This window comes from Nerophis lumbriciformis, linkage group LG12 (assembly GCF_033978685.3).
Source record: "Nerophis lumbriciformis linkage group LG12, RoL_Nlum_v2.1, whole genome shotgun sequence".
Classification (NCBI taxonomy): Eukaryota; Metazoa; Chordata; class Actinopteri; order Syngnathiformes; family Syngnathidae; genus Nerophis; species Nerophis lumbriciformis.
This window is the reverse complement of record NC_084559.2, coordinates 42,210,371-42,230,645: the sequence shown is the minus strand read 5'-3', so window position 1 is coordinate 42,230,645 and position 20,275 is coordinate 42,210,371. Positions and strand designations below refer to the sequence as shown.

General features: G+C 42.6%; 1 protein-coding gene across 3 annotated transcripts in view; it reads right to left on the bottom strand.

Moving 5' to 3' along the window:
* Window positions 1-20,275, bottom strand: part of kiaa0825 (KIAA0825 ortholog) — a 573,303-nt gene that overhangs the window by 410,782 nt on the left and 142,246 nt on the right. For all 3 annotated transcript variants that reach the window (XM_061986612.1, XM_061986613.1, XM_061986614.1), the window contains exons 12-14: window positions 9,266-9,456; window positions 2,814-3,020; window positions 2,621-2,731 (exon numbers count right to left, since the gene is read on the bottom strand). In XM_061986612.1, the coding sequence (XP_061842596.1) occupies window positions 2,621-2,731; window positions 2,814-3,020; window positions 9,266-9,456 (509 nt within the window). The remainder of the gene's footprint in view (window positions 1-2,620; window positions 2,732-2,813; window positions 3,021-9,265; window positions 9,457-20,275) is intronic.

The window sequence follows — 20,275 nt, the reverse complement described above, 5'->3', positions numbered from 1 at the left end:
AAACCGGAGCACATGGGCTTTGAAAATAGATATATTCATGCGCTTTGTGATTTTACTCGTGTTTCATTTAATAATTAGTACAAAGGTTTTGATTTTCCGCTGCAAGGCAAAGCTTGGGCGACGGAGGAATTGTGGGCTTGGCTCCAGGCCACCATTGGACCCCCCCGGCGCCATTGCATGCTAGGCAAAGAGGTGGGAGCGGAGAAATAAAGACGTCATAAAAACAAACTAATTCCCGCTCGCCAGTACCATCGGAGCACAAGTGCGGGGCTTAGTTTGATTTGTGTGCCACCAGCAGGCACTGACATCACCTCTGGCTGTGAGGGAGATTACAGGGGAAGAGGGGGGAGTCAAGGGTGAGGGGGCGAGTGATTGACTGCACCTTGGAGGTCACACCGGTAACTAGACACACATGTATGTATGATGGCAGTTACGCCTGTGTAAAAGCCCATGCACAACACGGTATATGGTCCATGCCTCATGTGCACAGCCCTCATAAAGCATCAGAATGAACCAAATCAGTGTCAGCAGCACGGATTGCATCTGTCCCATTACCCCAGCACCTATAACCTGCAACTCTGATTATACATCTACACATATGCTGCTGTAACCTACGCAGAAAAGCAACATTTTATTGAGCTCTAATACAAGAAAAGAATCACAAATGATAGTTTGTCTGTGTTTATTTTTGCAGACATGCACAGCATCATATCTAAAAGATTATATTTTCCCTTCTTCCCTCCCTTAAATGGTGCCTATTATGATTGTTTTTTTCACTTCCTTTTGGTCTACATAACATGTAATGATAGTTATTTGGTAAACATTATGCATAGATTATGTAGTTAAGACACATCTTCGAGCCACCTCTAAAACAAACATTTTGAGAGGCGGAATTGAAACCCTCCTGACTCCGCCCCCTCATGATGACGGAACCTTCGTCCCCGTTTGAGAGAGAAGCTCCCCACAAGCAAGGTAATGAAACATATCTTACTCTAAGTATACTGAACTTTTGAGCAGCAACATAAATGGCAATAACCACAGATTTTAGCCTCCAACAATATACAAAACCCAAAACCAGTCAAGTTGGCATGTTGTGTAAATGGTAAATAAAAACAGAATAAAATGGCGGATTTGGGCAAAGATTTCTACCATAGATGGATAATCGGCCTGTGTCACTGGTGGGAAAAACGTTTACAGGTTGTTAAGTTAGTTAAAGTACCAATGATTGTCACACACACACTAGGTGTGGTGAAATGTGTCCTCTGCATTTGACCCATCCCCTTATTCACCCCCTGGGAGGTGAGGGGAGCAGTGGGCAGCAGCTGGGCCGTGCCCGGAAATCATTTCTGGTGATTTAACCCCCAATTCCAACCCTTGATGCTGAGTGCCAAGCAGGGAGGTAATGGGTCCCATTTTTATCGTCTTTGGTATGACTCGGCCGGGGGTTTGAACTCACAACCTACCGATCTCAGGGCGGACACTCTAACCACTAGGCCACTGAGTAGGTATGTGCAAATCCCAAAAGGCTCGTTTGACAGAAGTAAGAAGGAAGGCAAGATTATTTCATAAATATTGCCTCAATAGTTTGATTTTGACATTTTCGGGACTTATGCAGATCTTAAATGAAAAAAAAAGCAAGTACCGATAGGTTGGAAAAGTTGGTTTTCCATCATTGGTCCGCTTTTAATCCTGCAGCTATAAGGTCCATAGTCGTTTTCCGACTGTAGGGACTTTTTGGAGTTTCTATAACCTTTTTAGTCCTCGGGCCGTTTTTCGTCGCGTTCTGACATACAGGAACCAGATCCTAGAACTGTTTTAGTTCCTACTCTGAGGCATAGGAACTAAAATACGTAGGTGTTTGGTGATTGGTTGAACTGACGAGCTATGCTCCTTCTCCTAGCCACAACGCAGACCCGCCATTTTTAAAAAGGGTTGTTTACGAGATTGCAAGAGCAACAGGGAAAATGGACACAGCCAGAGATAAATGGACCGACGAGGAGGTCAAAGCTCTCCTTGCCGCCTATTCCACAGAGGAGATACAGCAGGGGTTTAAAGGCTCACAGCGGAACATTAAAATATTCGGTGTGCACTTACCACCCATTGTCATTATTCCTTGCAAGCAGACGATCATGAACACAGTTGCCTCCGAGGTCTCCATACTTGCTTGTGTTGTTTCTCTGTTCATTTTTCTCGGGCGGGTTGTTGGTTGTTTTACAGTGGTGGGCGAGGCGCTAAAGTAATGTCCCGGGTCACAGGCTGATATGCGTCACACATGTTTCTTACCAAGGTCCCCAGCATCCCCAGCCATGTGCCAACATGAATAGGAAAAGTCCCTATGGGGAAAGGTAGTTCCTATAACTAAATTCCAGTGCGGTAGTTCTTAGAAATCAATCAATCATTCAAAGTTTATTTATATAGCCCTTAATCACAAGTGTCTCAAAGCCACAACGACTTCCTCGGCTCAGATACCACATCAGGGCAAGAAAAAACTCAACCCAATGGGAACAATGAGAAACCTCAGAGGGGACCGCAGATGCACCCTGAGAACGAGTATATGCGAATCCGGCTTTTGTGTGATGATTCAGCATGTCAGATTGTGCGTGTTGTATTCAGTACGTACCGTAGGGCTGCTTCTGTGAAGAGTTCAGGTTCTAAAGCATTTAACCAGCGGACCAATGGCCAATCTGACTCCAGTACCGTGGACTCATTTGTGTGTTTAGTCATAAATGTCCTGGAAAAAGAAGAGTTATACAACACAATTTCAGTATAGCTCCCTTCTGTTGTGTGCAATAGCACAATTGTAATATACGAACCCGTGCAAGAGGGAAAGCGGTGCTGTGCCAATGACGAGGACTGTCAGGAGTTGGTCACATAGGCTGTGGATCTGGTCGGGCCAGTCGGACCCACCCGCTATTACAGTGATTGCTGAAGAAGGGCTGCGGCAGAGCAAGGCCTCGGGACTTTCACACACACTCCACATCAGCTGCTCCACATAAAGCAACACGGCTGTGATGTCACACCTTGCCCACAAGTAAAGAAAACTCAGGTCAGAATGAGGAAAGTGGCATGTGACTTCTATGGCTGAGTGTGTTCTTTTGAAAAAATGACTATACCATGGTACCTCGACTTACGAGCTCAGTTCGTTCCATGACCAAGCTCTTAACTCAAAACATGGGTATTTCAAACCAGCGCTGCCCATTGATAATAATTGACTAGGACAAGAAGGTTCGGTCATATACTGTCCCACCTGCACTGGCTTCAGGCACATTTAACATGTGGTTTTAATGTTGTATTACTTACGTACACAATAATAAACGGTTTAGCACCATGGTATCTTGTACCATATGTTCAATCCAGAAATCTGCGTTCCTCAAATCCAGGCTTACTTGTGATTCCCAGAGCCCATAAGCGTCTGCAGGTTCTAGAGCAGGGAGTCCAAACTACGGCCCGCGCCCTCAATTTGACCTGCGAGACGGCCAGGCAGGGAGTTTACAAATGAAAAATCAATGTTTTAAAACGCAGATTTTGGCATTTCCGTAGACATTTTACGTGCCTGAGTATACATCATTCACAATAGATTAGAATCAACTCAATCAATAAATAAAGTAGCATGTGAATTAATTGGGGAATTTCAACTTTGTTTAAGAGCTGTGTCAAAATAATGTTACTTGACATTTAGTATTTAAAGCTTTCGGTGCAGAATAACACTGAACTTTTAACCACCATTTCAACACGCGGATGAAAAATATTCGTGTTATGTCGGTGGTGGTGTTCGTGATCCTACATGCGAAAACAGGAGGAAAGATGAGTTTTTAATTTTCAAAGAAGGCAAAATACAAAAGAGTCATACCACTGGGAACATAACATTACAGAACATAAAACCTACACAGTAGCTTAGGGTTAACCCATGAAACGTGAGCCGTAACGTATTAACAGTAGCTCAAAGCTAGCAACGGTCCCGTGCCGGCTGGACGGCGAGACTTGCACATAATAAATCAATCAATCGATGTTTACTTATATAGCCCTAAATCACGAGTGTCTCAAAGGGCTGCACAAGCCACAACAGCATCCTCGGCTCAGATCCCACATCAGGGCAAGAAAAAACTCAACCCAATGGGATAACAATGAGAAACCTTGGAGGGGACCGCAGATGTGGGGACCGGTGCAATGGACGTCGAGTGGATCTAGCATAATATTGTGAGAGTCCAGTCCATAGTGGATCTAACATAATAGTGAGAGTCCAGTCCATAGTGGGGCCAGCAGGAGATCATCTTGAGCGGAGACAGGTCAGCAGCGCAGAGACGTCTCTAACTGATGCATAAAAGTGCTTTGGTGGGATTGGTCGCAGATGCATGTCCTAATTACCAAACAGAAGCAGGTGTGCACAATCAGCGCTCCTAGCAACACGTGTTAACTAAGGGAGGAAAGGAGCACTGACAACAGAAATAAACAGGAAACACAGGAGAACTATAACAAAAAGGACATGACCTCATTTATATAGTAAGTGAAGCCCATGGACATCGATATATTATGACTATTAAACAAGATTCATATTTCTCTCTCAGGCCAACACAGAAGTGCTAATGTATGCTTTTAATTCCTGTCCTTTAGACTATTGTAATGCCTTGTTCTCTGGTCTTCCCAAAAATAATATCAAAAGTCTGTAATTATCACAAAACTCAGCTGCACGCGTGCTCACGAGGACCAGAGGGCGAGGGCACATTACACCAGTTTTAAAGTCGTTGCATTGGCCCCCTGTCTGATTCAGGGTCAATTTTAAAGTTATATTATTAGTTTTTAAGGCCTTGCGCCTTCTTATCTATCTGATCTGCTTTTACTGTTCAACCCTTGCGGATTCTGGGATCCACTGGCACTGGCCTTTTATCTTTACCAAATACCAGAACAAAGACCCACGGTGAGGCAGCATTTAGCCACTATGGCCCCCACCTGTGGAAGAGCCAGCCAGAGAGCATCAGGACTGCACAGAACGTTGACATTTTTAAAAAAAAAAGGCAAAAGACACACCTTTTTTAATCAGGCTTTTTACTGATCATCTTAATGTCATGATCCGTAGTCGGATCATGTTTTGTTTAGTTATGTTCTGTTAGTTTTGGACTTCGTTAGTTGTTTTGTGCACTTCGGGGGTTTGTTTTGGTCACCATGGGTACGAATTGGTTTCACCTGCCTCTGATTAGTGTTCGGCACGTTCACCTGCTGTTGAGCACTAATCAGGGAGCTATTTATTCACGTTGCTTGCCACACTCGGTCTGGCTTCCTTCTTTGCAGTATGCTATTGTTACGTTGGTTTATTCATGTTTCTCGAGTCCTGTGCTAAGTTGTTGCCTTAACTTCCCGTGCGTTCGGCAAACTTTTCTTTTGTTTGTTTCTGTCTTTTTGGTACGGTGCATTATTTATGATTAATAAATTGTTTTCGTCCGGAGTGTCCGTGTTGCATCTGGAGGAACGATCCCGCATAAAGATGCGAGCCCCGCGTGACACTTAAACTCTTATGTTTTTTTTATGATTTTATTGTTTTCTATCTTTAATTATTAATATTATTACTATTGTTTTCTCAATGTTATGTTTTTATTAACTTAGTATTGTAATATCTCTATTTTATTTTTACATATATCATATCATATGTTTCATACTGTATTTTAGATGGTGTTAATTTGAGTTATTCTCCAGTGTGGACGCCTCAAAGGTGGCGTTTTGTACTCAAATCATTCGAAATAATGCACAAAGCACACTATAACTTGCTACCCAAGAATATACAATTATTTTCAACAAAAGAGGAGAAATATAATCTTAGAGGAAAATCTAATTTTAATATTTGTATGCCCGTACAACACTTAAAACCTTTAGCACATCAGTATGTGGAATTAAATGCCCATCCATCCATCCATCCATCTTCTTCCGCTTATCCGAGGTCGGGTCACGGGCGCGGCAGCCTAAGCAGGGAAGCCCAGACTTCCCTCTCCCCAGCCACTTCGTCCAGCTCCTCCCGGGGGATCCCGAGGCGTTCCCAGGCCAGCCGGGAGAGATAGTCTTCCCAACGTGTCCTGGGTCTTCCCCGTGGCCTCCTACCGGTCGGACGTGCCCTAAACACCTCCCTAGGGAGGCGTTCGGGTGGCATCCTGATTAGATGCCCGAACCACCTCATCTGGCTCTTCTCGATGTGGAGGAGCAGCGGCTTTACTTTAAGCTCCCCCCGGATGACAGAGCTTCTCACCCTATCTCTAAGGGAGAGCCCCGCCACCCGGCGGAGGAAACTCATTTCGGCCGCTTGTACCCGTGATCTTGTCCTTTCGGTCATGACCCAAAGCTCATGACCATAGGTGAGGATGGGAACGTAGATCGACCGGTAAATCGAGAGCTTTGCCTTCCAGCTCAGCTCCTTCTTCACCACAACGGATCGATACAGCGTCCGCATTACTGAAGATGCCGCACCGATCCGCCTGTCGATCTCACGATCCACTCTTCCCTCACTCGTGAACAAGACTCCGAGGTACTTGAACTCCTCCACTTGGGGCAAGATCTCCTCCCCAACCCGGAGATGGCACTCCACCCTTTTCCGGGCGAGAACCATGGACTCGGACTTGGAGGTGCTGATTCCCATCCCAGTCGCTTCACACTCGGCTGCGAACCGATCCAGTGAGAGCTGAAGATCTTGGCCAGATGAAGCCATCAGGACCACATCATCTGCAAAAAGCAGAGACCTAATCCTGCAGCCACCAAACCAGATACCCTCAATGCCCTGACTGCGCCTAGAAATTCTGTTCATAAAGGTTATGAACAGAATCGGTGACAAAGGGCAGCCCTGGCGGAGACCAACCCTCACTGGAAACGGGTCCGACTTACTGCCAGCAATGCGGACCAAGCTCTGACACTGATTATACAGGGAGCGAACCGCCACAATAAGACAGTCCGATACCCCATACTCTCCGAGCACTCCCCACAGGACTTCCCGGGGTACACGGTCGAATGCTTTCTCCAAGTCCACAAAGCACATGTAGACTGGTTGGGCAAACTCCCATGCACCCTCAAGGACCCTGCCGAGAGTATAGAGCTGGTCCACAGTTCCACGACCAGGACGAAAACCACACTGTTCCTCCTGAATCCGAGGTTCGACTATCCGGCTTAGCATCCTCTCCAGTACACCTGAATAGACCTTACCGGGAAGGCTGAGGAGTGTGATCCCACGATAGTTGGAACACACCCTCCGGGTCCCCTTCTTAAAGAGAGGAACCACCACCCCGGTCTGCCAATCCAGAGGTACCGCCCCCGATGTCCACGCGATGTTGCAGAGTCTTGTCAAACAAGACAGCCCCACAACATCCAGAGCCTTAAGGAACTCTGGGCGGATCTCATCCACCCCCGGGGCCTTGCCACCGAGAAGCTTTTTTAACTACCTCGGCAACCTCAGCCCCAGAAATAGGAGAGCCCACCACAGATTCCCCAGGCCCTGCTTCCTCATAGGAAGACGTGCTGGTAGGATTGAGGAGGTCTTCGAAGTATTCCCTCCACCGATCCACAACATCCGCAGTCGAGGTCAGCAGAACACCATCCTCACCATACACGGTGTTGACATTGCACTGCTTCCCCTTCCTGAGGCGGCGGATGGTGATCCAGAATCGCTTCAAAGCCGTCGGAAGTCGTTTTCCATGGCTTCCCCGAACTCCTCCCATGTCCGAGTGTTTGCCTCTGCGACCGCTGAAGCCGCACATCGCTTGGCCTGTCAGTACCTGTCTGCTGCCTCCGGAGTCCTATGAGCCAAAAGAGCTCGATAGGACTCCTTCTTCAGCTTGACGGCATCCCTTACCGGGTTCTAGGATTACCGCCACGACAGGCACCAACCACCTTGCGGCCACAGCTCCGATCGGCCGCCTCGACAATAGAGGCACGGAACATCGTCCACTCGGACTCAATGTCCAGTGCCTCCCTCGTGACATGTTCAAAGTTCTTCCGGAGGTGGGAATTGAAACTCTCTCTGACAGAAGACTCTGCCAGGCGTTCCCAGCAAACCCTCACAATGCCTTTGGGCCTGCCAGGTCTGTCCGGCATCCTCCCCCACCATCGCAGCCAACTCACCACCAGGTGGTGATTGGTAGAAAGCTCCGCCCCTCTCTTCACCCGAGTGTCCAAAACATGAGACCGCAAATCCGATGACACAACTACAAAGTCGATCATGGAACTGCGGCCTAGGGTGTCCTGGTGCCAAGTGCACATATGGACACCCTTATGTTTGAACATGGTGTTTGTTATTGACAATCTGTGACGAGCACAAAAGTCCAATAACAAAACACCACTCGGGTTCAGATCCGGGCGGCCATTCTTCCCAATCACGCCTCTCCAGGTTTCACTGTCGCTGCCAACATGAGCGTTGAAGTCCCCCAATAGAACGAGGGAATCACCCGGAATTAAATGATGGAACGGATTAACCAAAGAAATCAAACAAAGCATCAATATGATTTAGTTTAAGAGACTGTTTAAACTACAAGTGTTCACAAAGTACACAGAACAAGAATTATGATGAACATCTTGAACCTTTTTCTTTTCTTTTTTTTTATTGAGATAAAGATTATTTATTTGTTTAATATTTGTTTACTTACCATGGTATACTATTTATTCATTATGTATTTATTCACTGTTCTGTTACAGAGAACAAGGAAATGGGATAAAATTGCTATGGAATGAAAAGGGGTAGGATTAAATAGGCTCTGCTTCTTCCTACTCCTTTTCGGACATGCTGTAATGAAACAACTGGAAATATTTGATGCATGACATTGTATCGTATGCATGTTCCAAATAAACTGAAACTGAACTGAACTGAACTGTATTGTCAATAGTGCTGTGTGTGTGTGTGTGTGTGTGTGTGTGTGTGTGTGTGTGTGTGTGTGTGTGTGTGTGTGTGTGTGTGTGTGTTTTCTTCCTTTCTTCTATTTTTTTTTTCTTGTACAACACTTTGTTTGCCACTTGCCTGCCAATGAAAAGTACCATATATACATTTTGATTTGATTTGAATATATTTTACAAGATTTCAGTTGAGTCACAGAACAATTAAAATTACCTATACATTGTCATTTTATACATGGTAAATGCCATAATTTTGTCATACCTCTTAGATAAAGCTAAAACTCAACCCTTCAATCACAAGCAGATTTATTCATTGAATTGATGACCATTTATAAATATCTGCTAAACTGACTTCCTTATATCTCAATGAGGATTTTTTTCAATTATATTCCGATATTAAGTACTGTACCTGATCTGCCGATGTCTTTGATACGAAGGCTGGGCCCTGGCATATCTTTGCACCAGCACCTGCAAGGTCTCGGACAGCACCTGGCCCAGCAGCTCTTTGGCCAACCGTGGCGGCAGAACAGCCCACAGGTCACTACGGAGACCACACAGGAAGTAGAACCACATCTGCACAGAGAAGGAACAGCGCTCGCCCTGCGGGAGGGAGAGGAAGGCAGGAAAAGAGATGAGGATATATCGTCAGTGAGAGTCACAGAAGCAGAGGAGGCATGAAAAGGAGAACGAAAGAGAAGAAAAGGGAAGAAGATCGTCAATGGCAGAACGTCTCTGTGGTCATGCCACCTGCACTATGCACCTGGTTTCCTTTCCCACTGGGACTTTAGTCTGCTTTAAAGGTTTCCACTGGAGAACACATCACACACTGACTGACACAAGCTCAAATAGAAAAGAAGAAAGAGGAGAAATAGAAACCTTCTACGATGACCAGTGATGACCCAACATTCCTCATCTTTAAGTTCCAACAATAAACTGTTGGAGCGCACTGACACATCCAAACTGATCTCCAACCTCAATACCTGCTCATTCTCCTTTCTCCTGCCCCTTCTCCCTCCCTCTCATCCCTGCAGCGAGTCATTTAGGGATCTGTGTTTGATGGGAGCGTGACCGCACTCCATGTCCGGGATTAGGCTGCCATCCTGCGCCTGTGGACTCAACAGAGCAGATCCAGACGCACTGGACCCAAGTCAAGAGCAGCTATACGGCAGGTTTGAAGCGGTCATTCATTTGGATGTGCTAAAATTTGTTCCATTTTGTCCACCAGCGACGCTGAGATCATTATTTATGCCTTTGTTACGTCTCGTCTCGATTACTGTAACGTGTTATTTTCGAGCCTCCCTATGTCTAGCATTAAAAGATTACAGTTGGTACAAAATGCAGCTGCTAGACTTTTGACAAGAACAAGAAAAGTTTGATCATATTATGCCTACACTATATATACCTTTATATACATACAGTATATACCTATATATATATACCTATATTGGCTCACCTGCACTGGCTTCCTGTGCACTTAAGATGCGACTTTAAGGTTTTATTACTTACGTATAAAATACTACACGATCTAGCTCAGTGGTTCTTAACCTTGTTGGAGGTACCGAACCCCACTAGTTTCATATGCGCATTCACCGAACCCTTCTTTAGTGAAAAAAATACAAATAAAAAATTCTCAAATTCAAGACAAAGTTATGTTTTTGGTAACACTTTAGTATGGGGAACATATTCTAAGTAACAAAGACTTAATTATTTGGACACTAGGGAAACATATTCTAAATCAGTAGTTCTTAACCTTGTTGGAAGTACCGAACCCCACCAGTTTCATATGCGCATTCACCAAACCCTTCTTTAGTGAAAAATACAATGTTTTTTCTTAATTTAATCATAATTTGTAAATATTAATCATGAACAGATGTTATTATATTAAAGAAATACTAATAAAGATATATTTTACAAAGTTACAGGAATGTACACATGATCCCATGTTTACAGCTCATTGTGCAACATGTGAATGTTTTAGTGGGACCTAGCACACAGCTCATGAAAAACAATATATTTTGTTATTGTCATTGTAAGTGGCCAAAACACTTATATTAGAAAATAATCTTCATGGAAATGACTGCTGTCATTTGATTATTATAATAAAACATTTAACTTGTTATTTAGTAAGGTTTGGGACAGGTGTGCTGCTCGTGTGGCCACAGCTCATGTGCACATCTGACGTCGCTCACATGTGCTCCAATGAATGCTCAAGGAGTTTTTGCGTTTGCTCAAGCATATGGAAAATTAGAGGGAACATTGTTTGGGGGTATCCAGAATACGTCAATAGAGAGAAGTTTTTATTTACACAATGAGTCGGGTGTATCTTAACCTCCACGGCGGAGGCTCTGCCGAACCCCTGAGACCGACTCACCGAACCCCTAGGGTTCGATCAAACCCAGGTTAAGAACCACTGGTCTAGCTCCATCCTATCTTGATGATTGTATTGTACCATATGTCCCGGCCAGAAATCTGCGTTTGAAAGAACTCCGGCTTATTAGTGATTCCCAGAGCCCAAAAAAAGTCTGCGGGCTACATAGTGTTTTTTATTCGGGCTCCAGTACTCTGGAATGTTCTACCAGTAGCAATTCGAGATGCTACCTCAGTAGAAGCATTTAAGTCCCATCCTAAAACTCATGTGTATACTCTAGCCTTTAAATAGACCCCCCTTTTAGACCAGTTGATCTGCCGTCTCTTTTCTGCTCTGCCCCCCTGTCCTGTGTGGAGAGGTTATTAGGTGACCACAGATGAGGCCACTCAAGATGATCCCCTGCTGGCCCCACTATGGACTGGACTCTCACACTATTAACTAGATCCACTATGGACTGGATCCTCACACTATTAACTAGATCCACTCGACGTCCATTGCACCAGTCGCCCAGGGGGCTTGGTCCCCTCCAAGTTTTCTCATTGTATCCCATTGGGTTGAGTTTTTTCTTGCCCTGATGTCGTTGTGGCTTGTGCAGCCCTTTGAGACATTAGTGATTAAGGGCTACATAAATACACTTTGATTGATTGACTTTGATTGAAAACATTTCCTTCTCTGCTCAATATTTGCATTTTGGATACATGCATTCTTTATGGGCTGCTTAACGTGCTGTTAATGTACCACCTCAAATATTTGTCCGTCGAGCCTCGAGATCATTTTGTTAAAAAGGACTTATGGTGATTCTAATCTACAGCTAACACGCTTCCCCGTGGTTTAGATACATGTGTATTGGATTTGCTTTAATGTAAAATCAGCGGTGTCAAACTCGTTTTCATTTAAGGGGCCACATTGCAGTTATGGCTTCTCTCAGAGGGCTGCTTCTAACAGTGAATAAAATATGAATGAAATGTAAAAGGATTTGCCCCATGATATTATTACACAATTGCCTGTGCATTTGATTGTTGTATTTTTTTATGTACACTGTAAGGAATATCTGTGGATTTTACGGTAAAAAAAGCAAATTTTACAGTATATTACTGTAAATGCAGAAACAGTACCACTGTTTTTTATGGTAAAGTTCTGGCAAATAAGCTGGAAGTTTTTGGGTTTTTTACCGTAAAATCTACAGTTATTTTTACAGTTGTTGTAAGTATAAAAAAATGCTACCACCATTTTTTTACAGTAAAAAAAACTGGCAGCTCAGTTGCCAGTTTTTGGGTTTTTTACCGTAAAATCTACAGTTATTTTTAGAGTTGTTGTAAGTATAAAAAATGCTACCACCATTTTTTTACAGTAAAAAAAAATTGCAGCTCAGTTGCCAGAATTTTTCTGTTAAAACAGTGGTACCATTGTTCCATTTACAGGGAAATGCTATAAAAAAAAAACACCATAAAATTTACTGTAAAAAAAACTGGCAGCTCAGTAGCCAGAATGTTACCGTAAATATAATGTCATTTTTTATAGTGTACAATTTGACGGAAAACTGGCTTTGAAATAATAAGTCAAGTTGATAATTGCATGTTTGTTTGTTTTTATGAAACAAAAATGTTTGGAATGTATGATCAAATATTAGTGGCATAATTAAATCATATTAAAGTTTAAAAGATATGCAATTGCACGCAGTATGTATTAATGTCTGTCAATATGGAAAGACTGAATACATTTATTGGGTTTCACTATATAAAGCGCTTTGAGTCACTTGAGAAAAAGCGCTATATAAATGTAATTCACTTCACTTCACCAATAAAAGATAAATAACTTTGACACATATTTTTTCCAGGTTTTTGTGGGCCATAAAACACTGCAGTTGAAACCAAAAGTATCAGAATGTATCTTTTGAAAACATACAATATTAAATATTAATCTTGAAAACAAACATAAATGGTTTTTTTTTACAGGTATGGTGGAAAATAAACGTTCTTAAAAGTATGTGCATTTCTGTTTGAGGGGCGACCCAATGAAGAAACCAAACAAAGCAATAACTTGGATTCAAGAATCGGAATATTATATCTGAATGACGTGGCAGGACATTATAAGACTTGCTTCTTCCTGCTCCTTTTCGGACACACACCATTTTTTTTTCTAAAAATTTTTTAATATTACTGTTTTTTTGGGTGTTTTTTTTTTTACAAATGACAATGTTGTAATTGAGATGCATTTTTTTTGTCTTTGAATTGTGTAAATGAAGAGTATGTTTGGTTTGTTAACACATACAACACTTTGAGGACAACCAGGGATAGCGATTTTATCGATACAGATACCAATATTAATACTTCTTATCGATATTGGTACTCTTATTGCTACTATGTGTACTTGGTGTCAATAAAGATGTGAAAAAATGCACTTTTTACAGCATTTTTATAAGCACAATAGGTTGTACACCACCAACATAATGAAACATCTCACAGCAGGGAAGTCTACTATCAACACCTACTTTTTATGTCTTAAACAAGTCAACTATGTCTAAAGTGCAAGGTGCAATGCAATCACTGTCTTTCTATTCTTTACAGTTACACTCAGCTGGAAATATTATCTATGTAAGCAGACCTTTTACATGATATATCATATCAAATATATCATATACTTCAATACAATCAATTACCATGTTAGAAGGGTGTGCATTTAAGCAACATGTGTTTTGATGCTGCGCAATGGAATGACGTCAGACGGCGACGAGAGACCGATCAGTGGATGCTATCTTGCTTCAGAGCAACTTTATGGATTAATATATTACTTAAATTGTTCACTTTTTTGAGTGGATTAATATTGGCCTGTGGATTACTGGATCGCTGAGAGGACGGTTGATGACGCACGGTAGCGCGCTCACTTCAAACTGTCATTAACTCTTATTAGCCTGCATTTCTTTGAGGGACTTTTGAGGAGGAAATGTTGTTGTGATACAAACTTTTGTGTGGTGTTGCTTCCTTATTTATCATTATTCCAAGCTATCAAATCCTACCCTTGTTTAATGTGTAGCAGTGGCACCTAAAGTGAATGTGACAGCGTGTCATAATAATGACGGTCAGCTGGATAAAAAAAAATTGTCCAGAATTTTAACAGTTAGAAATCAATACCAAAGAATACCGGTACCCAGTATACATTCCTAGTCACAATGTTAGGTACACCTGCGCACTCTCTGATTGAAACAAAGCGGCATAAACAAAGCTGGTTTTACCAGCATTTATGTCGCTACACGTCTGTGTTATCATGCGCATGTCAAGATGGAAAACAATACTTTTATCCTACTTCATATTGTACCAAGTCGTAATGTCGCCGTCTTTTTCCGTTGGAGTTTAGCGGCTAAGTTGTGGAAAAGACAAATAAACATGGAAGTACAAACCCCGTTTCCATATGAGTTGGGAAATTGTGTTAGATGTAAATATAAACGGAATACAATGATTTGCAAATCATTTTCAACCCATATTCAGTTGAATATGCTACAAAGACAACATATTTGATGTTCAAACTGATAAACATTTTTTTTTTTGCAAATAATCATTAACTTTAGAATTTGATGCCAGCAACACGTGACCAAGAAGTTGGGAAAGGTGGCAATAAATACTGATAAAGTTGAGGAATGCTCATCAAACACTTATTTGGAACATCCCACAGGTGAACAGGCAAATTGGGAACAGGTGGGTGCCATGATTGAGTATAAAAGTAGATTCCATGAAATGCTCAGTCATTCACAAACAAGGATGGGGCAAGGGTCGCCACTTTGTCAACAAATGCGTGAGCAAATTGTTGAACAGTTTAAGAAAAACCTTTCTCAATCAGCTATTGCAAGTAATTTAGGGATTTCACTATCTACGGTCCGTAATATCATCAAAGGGTTCAGAGAATCTGGAGAAATCACTGCACGTAAGCAGCTAAGCCCGTGACCTTCGATCCCTCAGGCAGTACTGCATCAACAAGCGACATCAGTGTGTAAAGGATATCACCACATGGGCTCAGGAACACTTCAGAAACCCATTGTCAGTAACTACAGTTGGTCGCTACATCTGTAAGTGCAAGTTAAAACTCTCCTATGCAAGGCGAAAACCGTTTATCAACAACACCTAGAAACGCCGTCGGTTTCGCTGGGCCTGAGCTCATCTAAGATGGACTGATGCAAAGTGGAAAAGTGTTCTGTGGTCTGACGAGTCCACATTTCAAATTGTTTTTGGAGACTGTGTACGTCGTGTCCTCCGGACCAAAGAGGAAAAGAACCATCCGGATTGTTATAGGCACAAAGTTCAAAAGCCAGCATCTGTGATGGTATGGGGTGTATTAGTGCCCAAGACCTGGGTAACTTACACCTCTGTGAAGGCGACATTAATGCTGAAAAGGTACATACAGGTTTTGGAGCAACATATGTTGCCATCCAAGCAACGCTACCATGGACGCCCCTGCTTATTTCAGCAAGACAATGCCAAGCCACGTGTTACATCAACGTGGCTTCATAGTAAAAGAGTGCGGGTACTAGACTGGCCTGCCTGTAGTCCAGACCTGTCTCCCATTGAAAATGTGTGGCGCATTATGAAGCCTAAAATACCACAACAGAGACCCCCGGACTGTTGAACAACTTAAGCTGTACATCAAGCAAGAATGGGAAATAATTCCACCTGAGAAGCTTAACCAATGTGTTTACTGAGTCTTGTTAAAAGGAAAGGCCATGTAACACAGTGGTGAACATGCCCTTTCCCAACTACTTTGGCACGTGTTGCAGCCATGAAATTCTAAGTTAATTACTATTTGCAAAAAAAAAGTTTATGAGTTTGAACATCAAATATCTTGTCTTTGTAGCATATTCAACTGAATATGGGTTGAAAATGATTTGCAAATCATTGCATTCCGTTTATATTTACATCTAACACAATTTCCCAACTCATATGAAAACGGGGTTTGTATTTATTCTACAGACATCAGAGCACGTGGCAGGGCCTAAAACAAGAAGGAGTGACCTGGAAGGTGTAGGCAGCAGTCTCAGCGTTGCCAGCTCAGCAGAGGGGGAAGAGACTCGCCAACACAGCGTGTACGAGAATGACCACATAGGTACGTCCGTTAATCTGTGACGTCGCACACGGCCCACTGCTAAAGTATGGTGGTATTCAACATTGTAACAATAAGTAAAGGGCTACTTTCACACTGCAGAGTAAGATGTCCAATTCAGATTTTGTGTCAATTCCAATCTTTTTAGAGGCCATTACAAAAAAAATGTGATTTCTAATGTGAATGCAACCTGACCTGTATGTGTGTATCACGTCATGATGTCGCACGCAATGCAGTGCTTCCACTACTGGCGCATTTGTGGCTATTTCAAGGATTTTTTTGCAATCATAGTCAACATTTTCTGAACCAAATTATTGCATGTCGGTAATTAAGAAGAAAGAGGACAAGTGTTTTGGTGCTGGCAGTGTTACAGGATATTTTGCTTCAACGTTTGCTTGCTGTGGGCGAGCAGTGGTGGAACTTTCACATAAGTTCCTAAAACTTTTTATTTTCACCTGTTTTCTGCTCCTATTTATTTTGTAACTGTATATTTTGCAGAATATTTATGACCTGTATCGCTTTTTGAGGATGGTCTGGTGGGATGAGCGCGGGAGCGTTCACATTGAGGACGCATCGCACAATACACGATTTATTTCACATACGAAAGAGGTTTGGGTCGGATATAAAAAATTTGGAATTGCACTGACAGCAAAACATCTGATACAGTTCGCAAATGGGCAAAAACATCGGAATTGACCTGCAGTGTGAACAAGGCCTGAGTCAAAAAAATACGGAAAATATCATAGTCAAATATTTTAGATTTTTTTTCCCACGATGGCACCGCTGTAGTGGCTGCTGGTGGCAGGAGCTCTGTGCTCTTGTGTCATCCTTTTGTGATCCTGGTGTTTCCCTCTTGTTTTCATGTGTTTTTTTTTTCCTTTTGGTTCGGGACCCTTTGGGACTGTGCGACAAGGGGTGGCACTTTCGTGACTTCTGCGTGCTTTTTTGTGAACTTCTGGATCTGCCTCCCGGGAGCCTTTTGGCCCAGGGGCCCAGGCTTTACCTGTTTCTCACCTGTTTTGTAAGGGGCGCCGGAAGTTGGCAGACCCGTCAGCGATCCTGTTCTGTCTCCCTATTATGTTTGTATGATCTTGAATGGGATTGTTCTGAAAATGTTAATTTCCCCTCGGGGATTAATTAAGTATTTCTGATTGTCACCTTTAAGAAGAAAAGAAAAATGTGAACGCAAGTTGGAAAACTGTGCTGTAATGAGGGCCACCATACAAAAAGGTAGAACATTGATGCATTCAACTTGACAAAGTTTAAAATATAAGACACATTGTACAATGTGGCTCCATGTGCACTCTTCTGCACAGATGCACAAGCTTTAAGAAAAGTGCACACCTGCACACAGCAGGTGTGCCTGACATTGTTGACCCGGAGAAGGAGGCAGGAACAAAGAGACAAAAGCAGCGTATGGCAGGAAAGCGGGGAGGTTTCCATTGGTTTAAGGGCATAAAGGTAGGGGCCTTTTTGCTACTTTCCAGACAGTAGACTGCAGACATCAGACAGCTGAACCCCTGGAGCCCCTGGGGTAGCATGGAAGCCACAGATGTTCGCAGGAAGTTCATAGTAAAATGTTCCGTTAGAGGAGGGAGAGTGGGGACGCATGAAAGAAAGAGGCGGGAAAGCTCCAGAGGGTTAGTCCTCGGGTTCCTGAATCCTTCAGAATACCTCAGCCTATAGAGTCACATGCAGTGTTGGGACTAACGCGTAAACGCCGTTAGTTTCGGCGGTAACTAGTAATCTAACGCGTTATTTTTTTATATTCAATAACTCAGTTACCGTTACTACATGATGCGTTACTGCGTTATTTTACGTTACTTTTTATGTAGTATCGGCTAGAAACTGAGGATCTGAGTGTGTTTTATTCCAGCGAAGCAGAGACGTGCTTCTGATTCTTCCTCTGCGCTCTCTGTGTGTGTGTGTGTGTGGGTGTGGGGAGGGGAGGAGAGGGGAGGGGAGGGGGGTGCGCAATACAACCGTTGGCCAACAAAAAAGTAACCACAGAACACTATACGCCTATACGGTATAGTGTTCTGTGGTTACTTTTTGGTTGGCCAAGCGGACGTGACGACAGGCTGTCCCCACTCAGATCCGCACAGACCGGGAGGGGGCGTGCCTTAAGTCCGGCTGGAAATCGGCAGAAATTTGGAGAATGGTTGTCCCAGGGAGAGGCAGTGAAATTCAGGAGGGTTGGCAAGTATGAGATATTCTCACTTCTTTTCTTTTTGTCGAGCACAAAGAAAAGAACATTTTAGTTAAATGTAAGTTGTGTCTTGGATCAAAGATCCCGTCTACTGCCCAAAACAACAATTCAAATCTGCCTGGTTAGGCTCTGTGTATGTCACGTGTGCCTTCCTTGGGTGAAGCCAGCTTTACAGCTATGTTGTTGATTGATTGAAACTTTTATTAGTAGATTGCACAGTACAGTACATATTCCGTACAATTGACCACTAAATGGTAACACCCAAATAAGTTTTTTAACTTGTTTAAGTCGGGGTCCAGATACAGATATATACTATCAAATATATACTAACATCATAATACAGTCATCACACAAGATAATCATCAGGGTATATACATTGAATTATTTACAATCCGGGGTGTGGGATATGGAGGACGGGGGGGGGGGGGGTGGGGGGGGGGTTAGGTTTGGTTGGTATCAACACTTCAGTCATCAACAATTGAATCATCAGAGAAATGGACATTGAAACAGTGTAGGACTGACTTGGTAGGATATGTACAGCAAGTAGTGGACACAGAGAGAGAGATCAGAAAGTATAAGAAAAAGTGTCTACATTTGATTATATACAATCCGAAGAGGTATTATGTGGAAGGGAGGGTGTTAGTTTAGGGTTGTAGTTGCCTGGAGATGTTCTTTTAGTGCGGTTTTGAAGGAGGATAGAGATGCCCTTTCTTTTACACCTGTTGGGAGTGCATTCCATATTGAAGTGGCATAGAAAGAGAATGAGTTAAGACCTTTATTAGTTCGGAATCTGGGTTTAACGTGGTTAGTGTTAGTGTTAGTGTTATTATGCTGTTTGTTACTTATGTATGTTATGTTGCAGCTATTTAAAATAGTTTTGTCAATTTGTTCTGGCCTGAAATAAATTGGCCCTTATCTTTGTCTTTGTGTGTTGTATGTAGAGCACATTGCTTAGCAGAGTTCAGTGATGCAAATGTATGTCAAGTTGATCAACAGATTGTATTATTCTCCAGTGCAATAACAGTACTAAAATGAAGGCTAAAAGGGCATTAATGGGAGCTTTAAAAACAAAAAGTAGAAGAAGTAACTAAATAGTTACTTTTCACAGTAACGCATTACTTTTTGGTGTAAGTAACTGAGTTAGTAACTGAGTTACTTTTGAAATAAAGTAACTAGTAACTGTAACTAGTTACTGTTTTTCAGTAACTAACCCAACACTGGTCACATGGCAGTGTACAGAAACTGATACTGTCAACGTTGGTGTGATTGATGGAAGCAAATTACTTGTTTGTTCAACTTAAATGAACTCTAACAAGAGCCCAATAGGTTTACACATATGCAATTTTATCATTAGAATGAATGGATGTAATTTATTTGTTCAAAACTCGGTAGCAGTTAAATCTAAAGACCCATTGGGTGCATTTTGAAGTGAAAAGTGGAATCTCCTCACTCATCTTTGCACTATTTGAACCCTCCCATTAGGGAAGAGTCCGCCCAGATTATTGAATTCTGGCCTGTCTAAAATAATGACATGTGACTAGAATTGAAGGTTAACAAATGATTCTAAACAAAGAGTAATATCGAGCTGTCTAAAGTTGGGAGTGTTCTCTAAAATTGTTGTTTCGTGCTTTTGACCACTTTAGCAGCAACGCATTGGCGGGGATCGAAACTGAAAGTTAACTTGACACGTTATTATCCACTCTCGCTTCCCGTTAGTACATCGTGACACCATTAAAACGAGAGAAAATAATAAT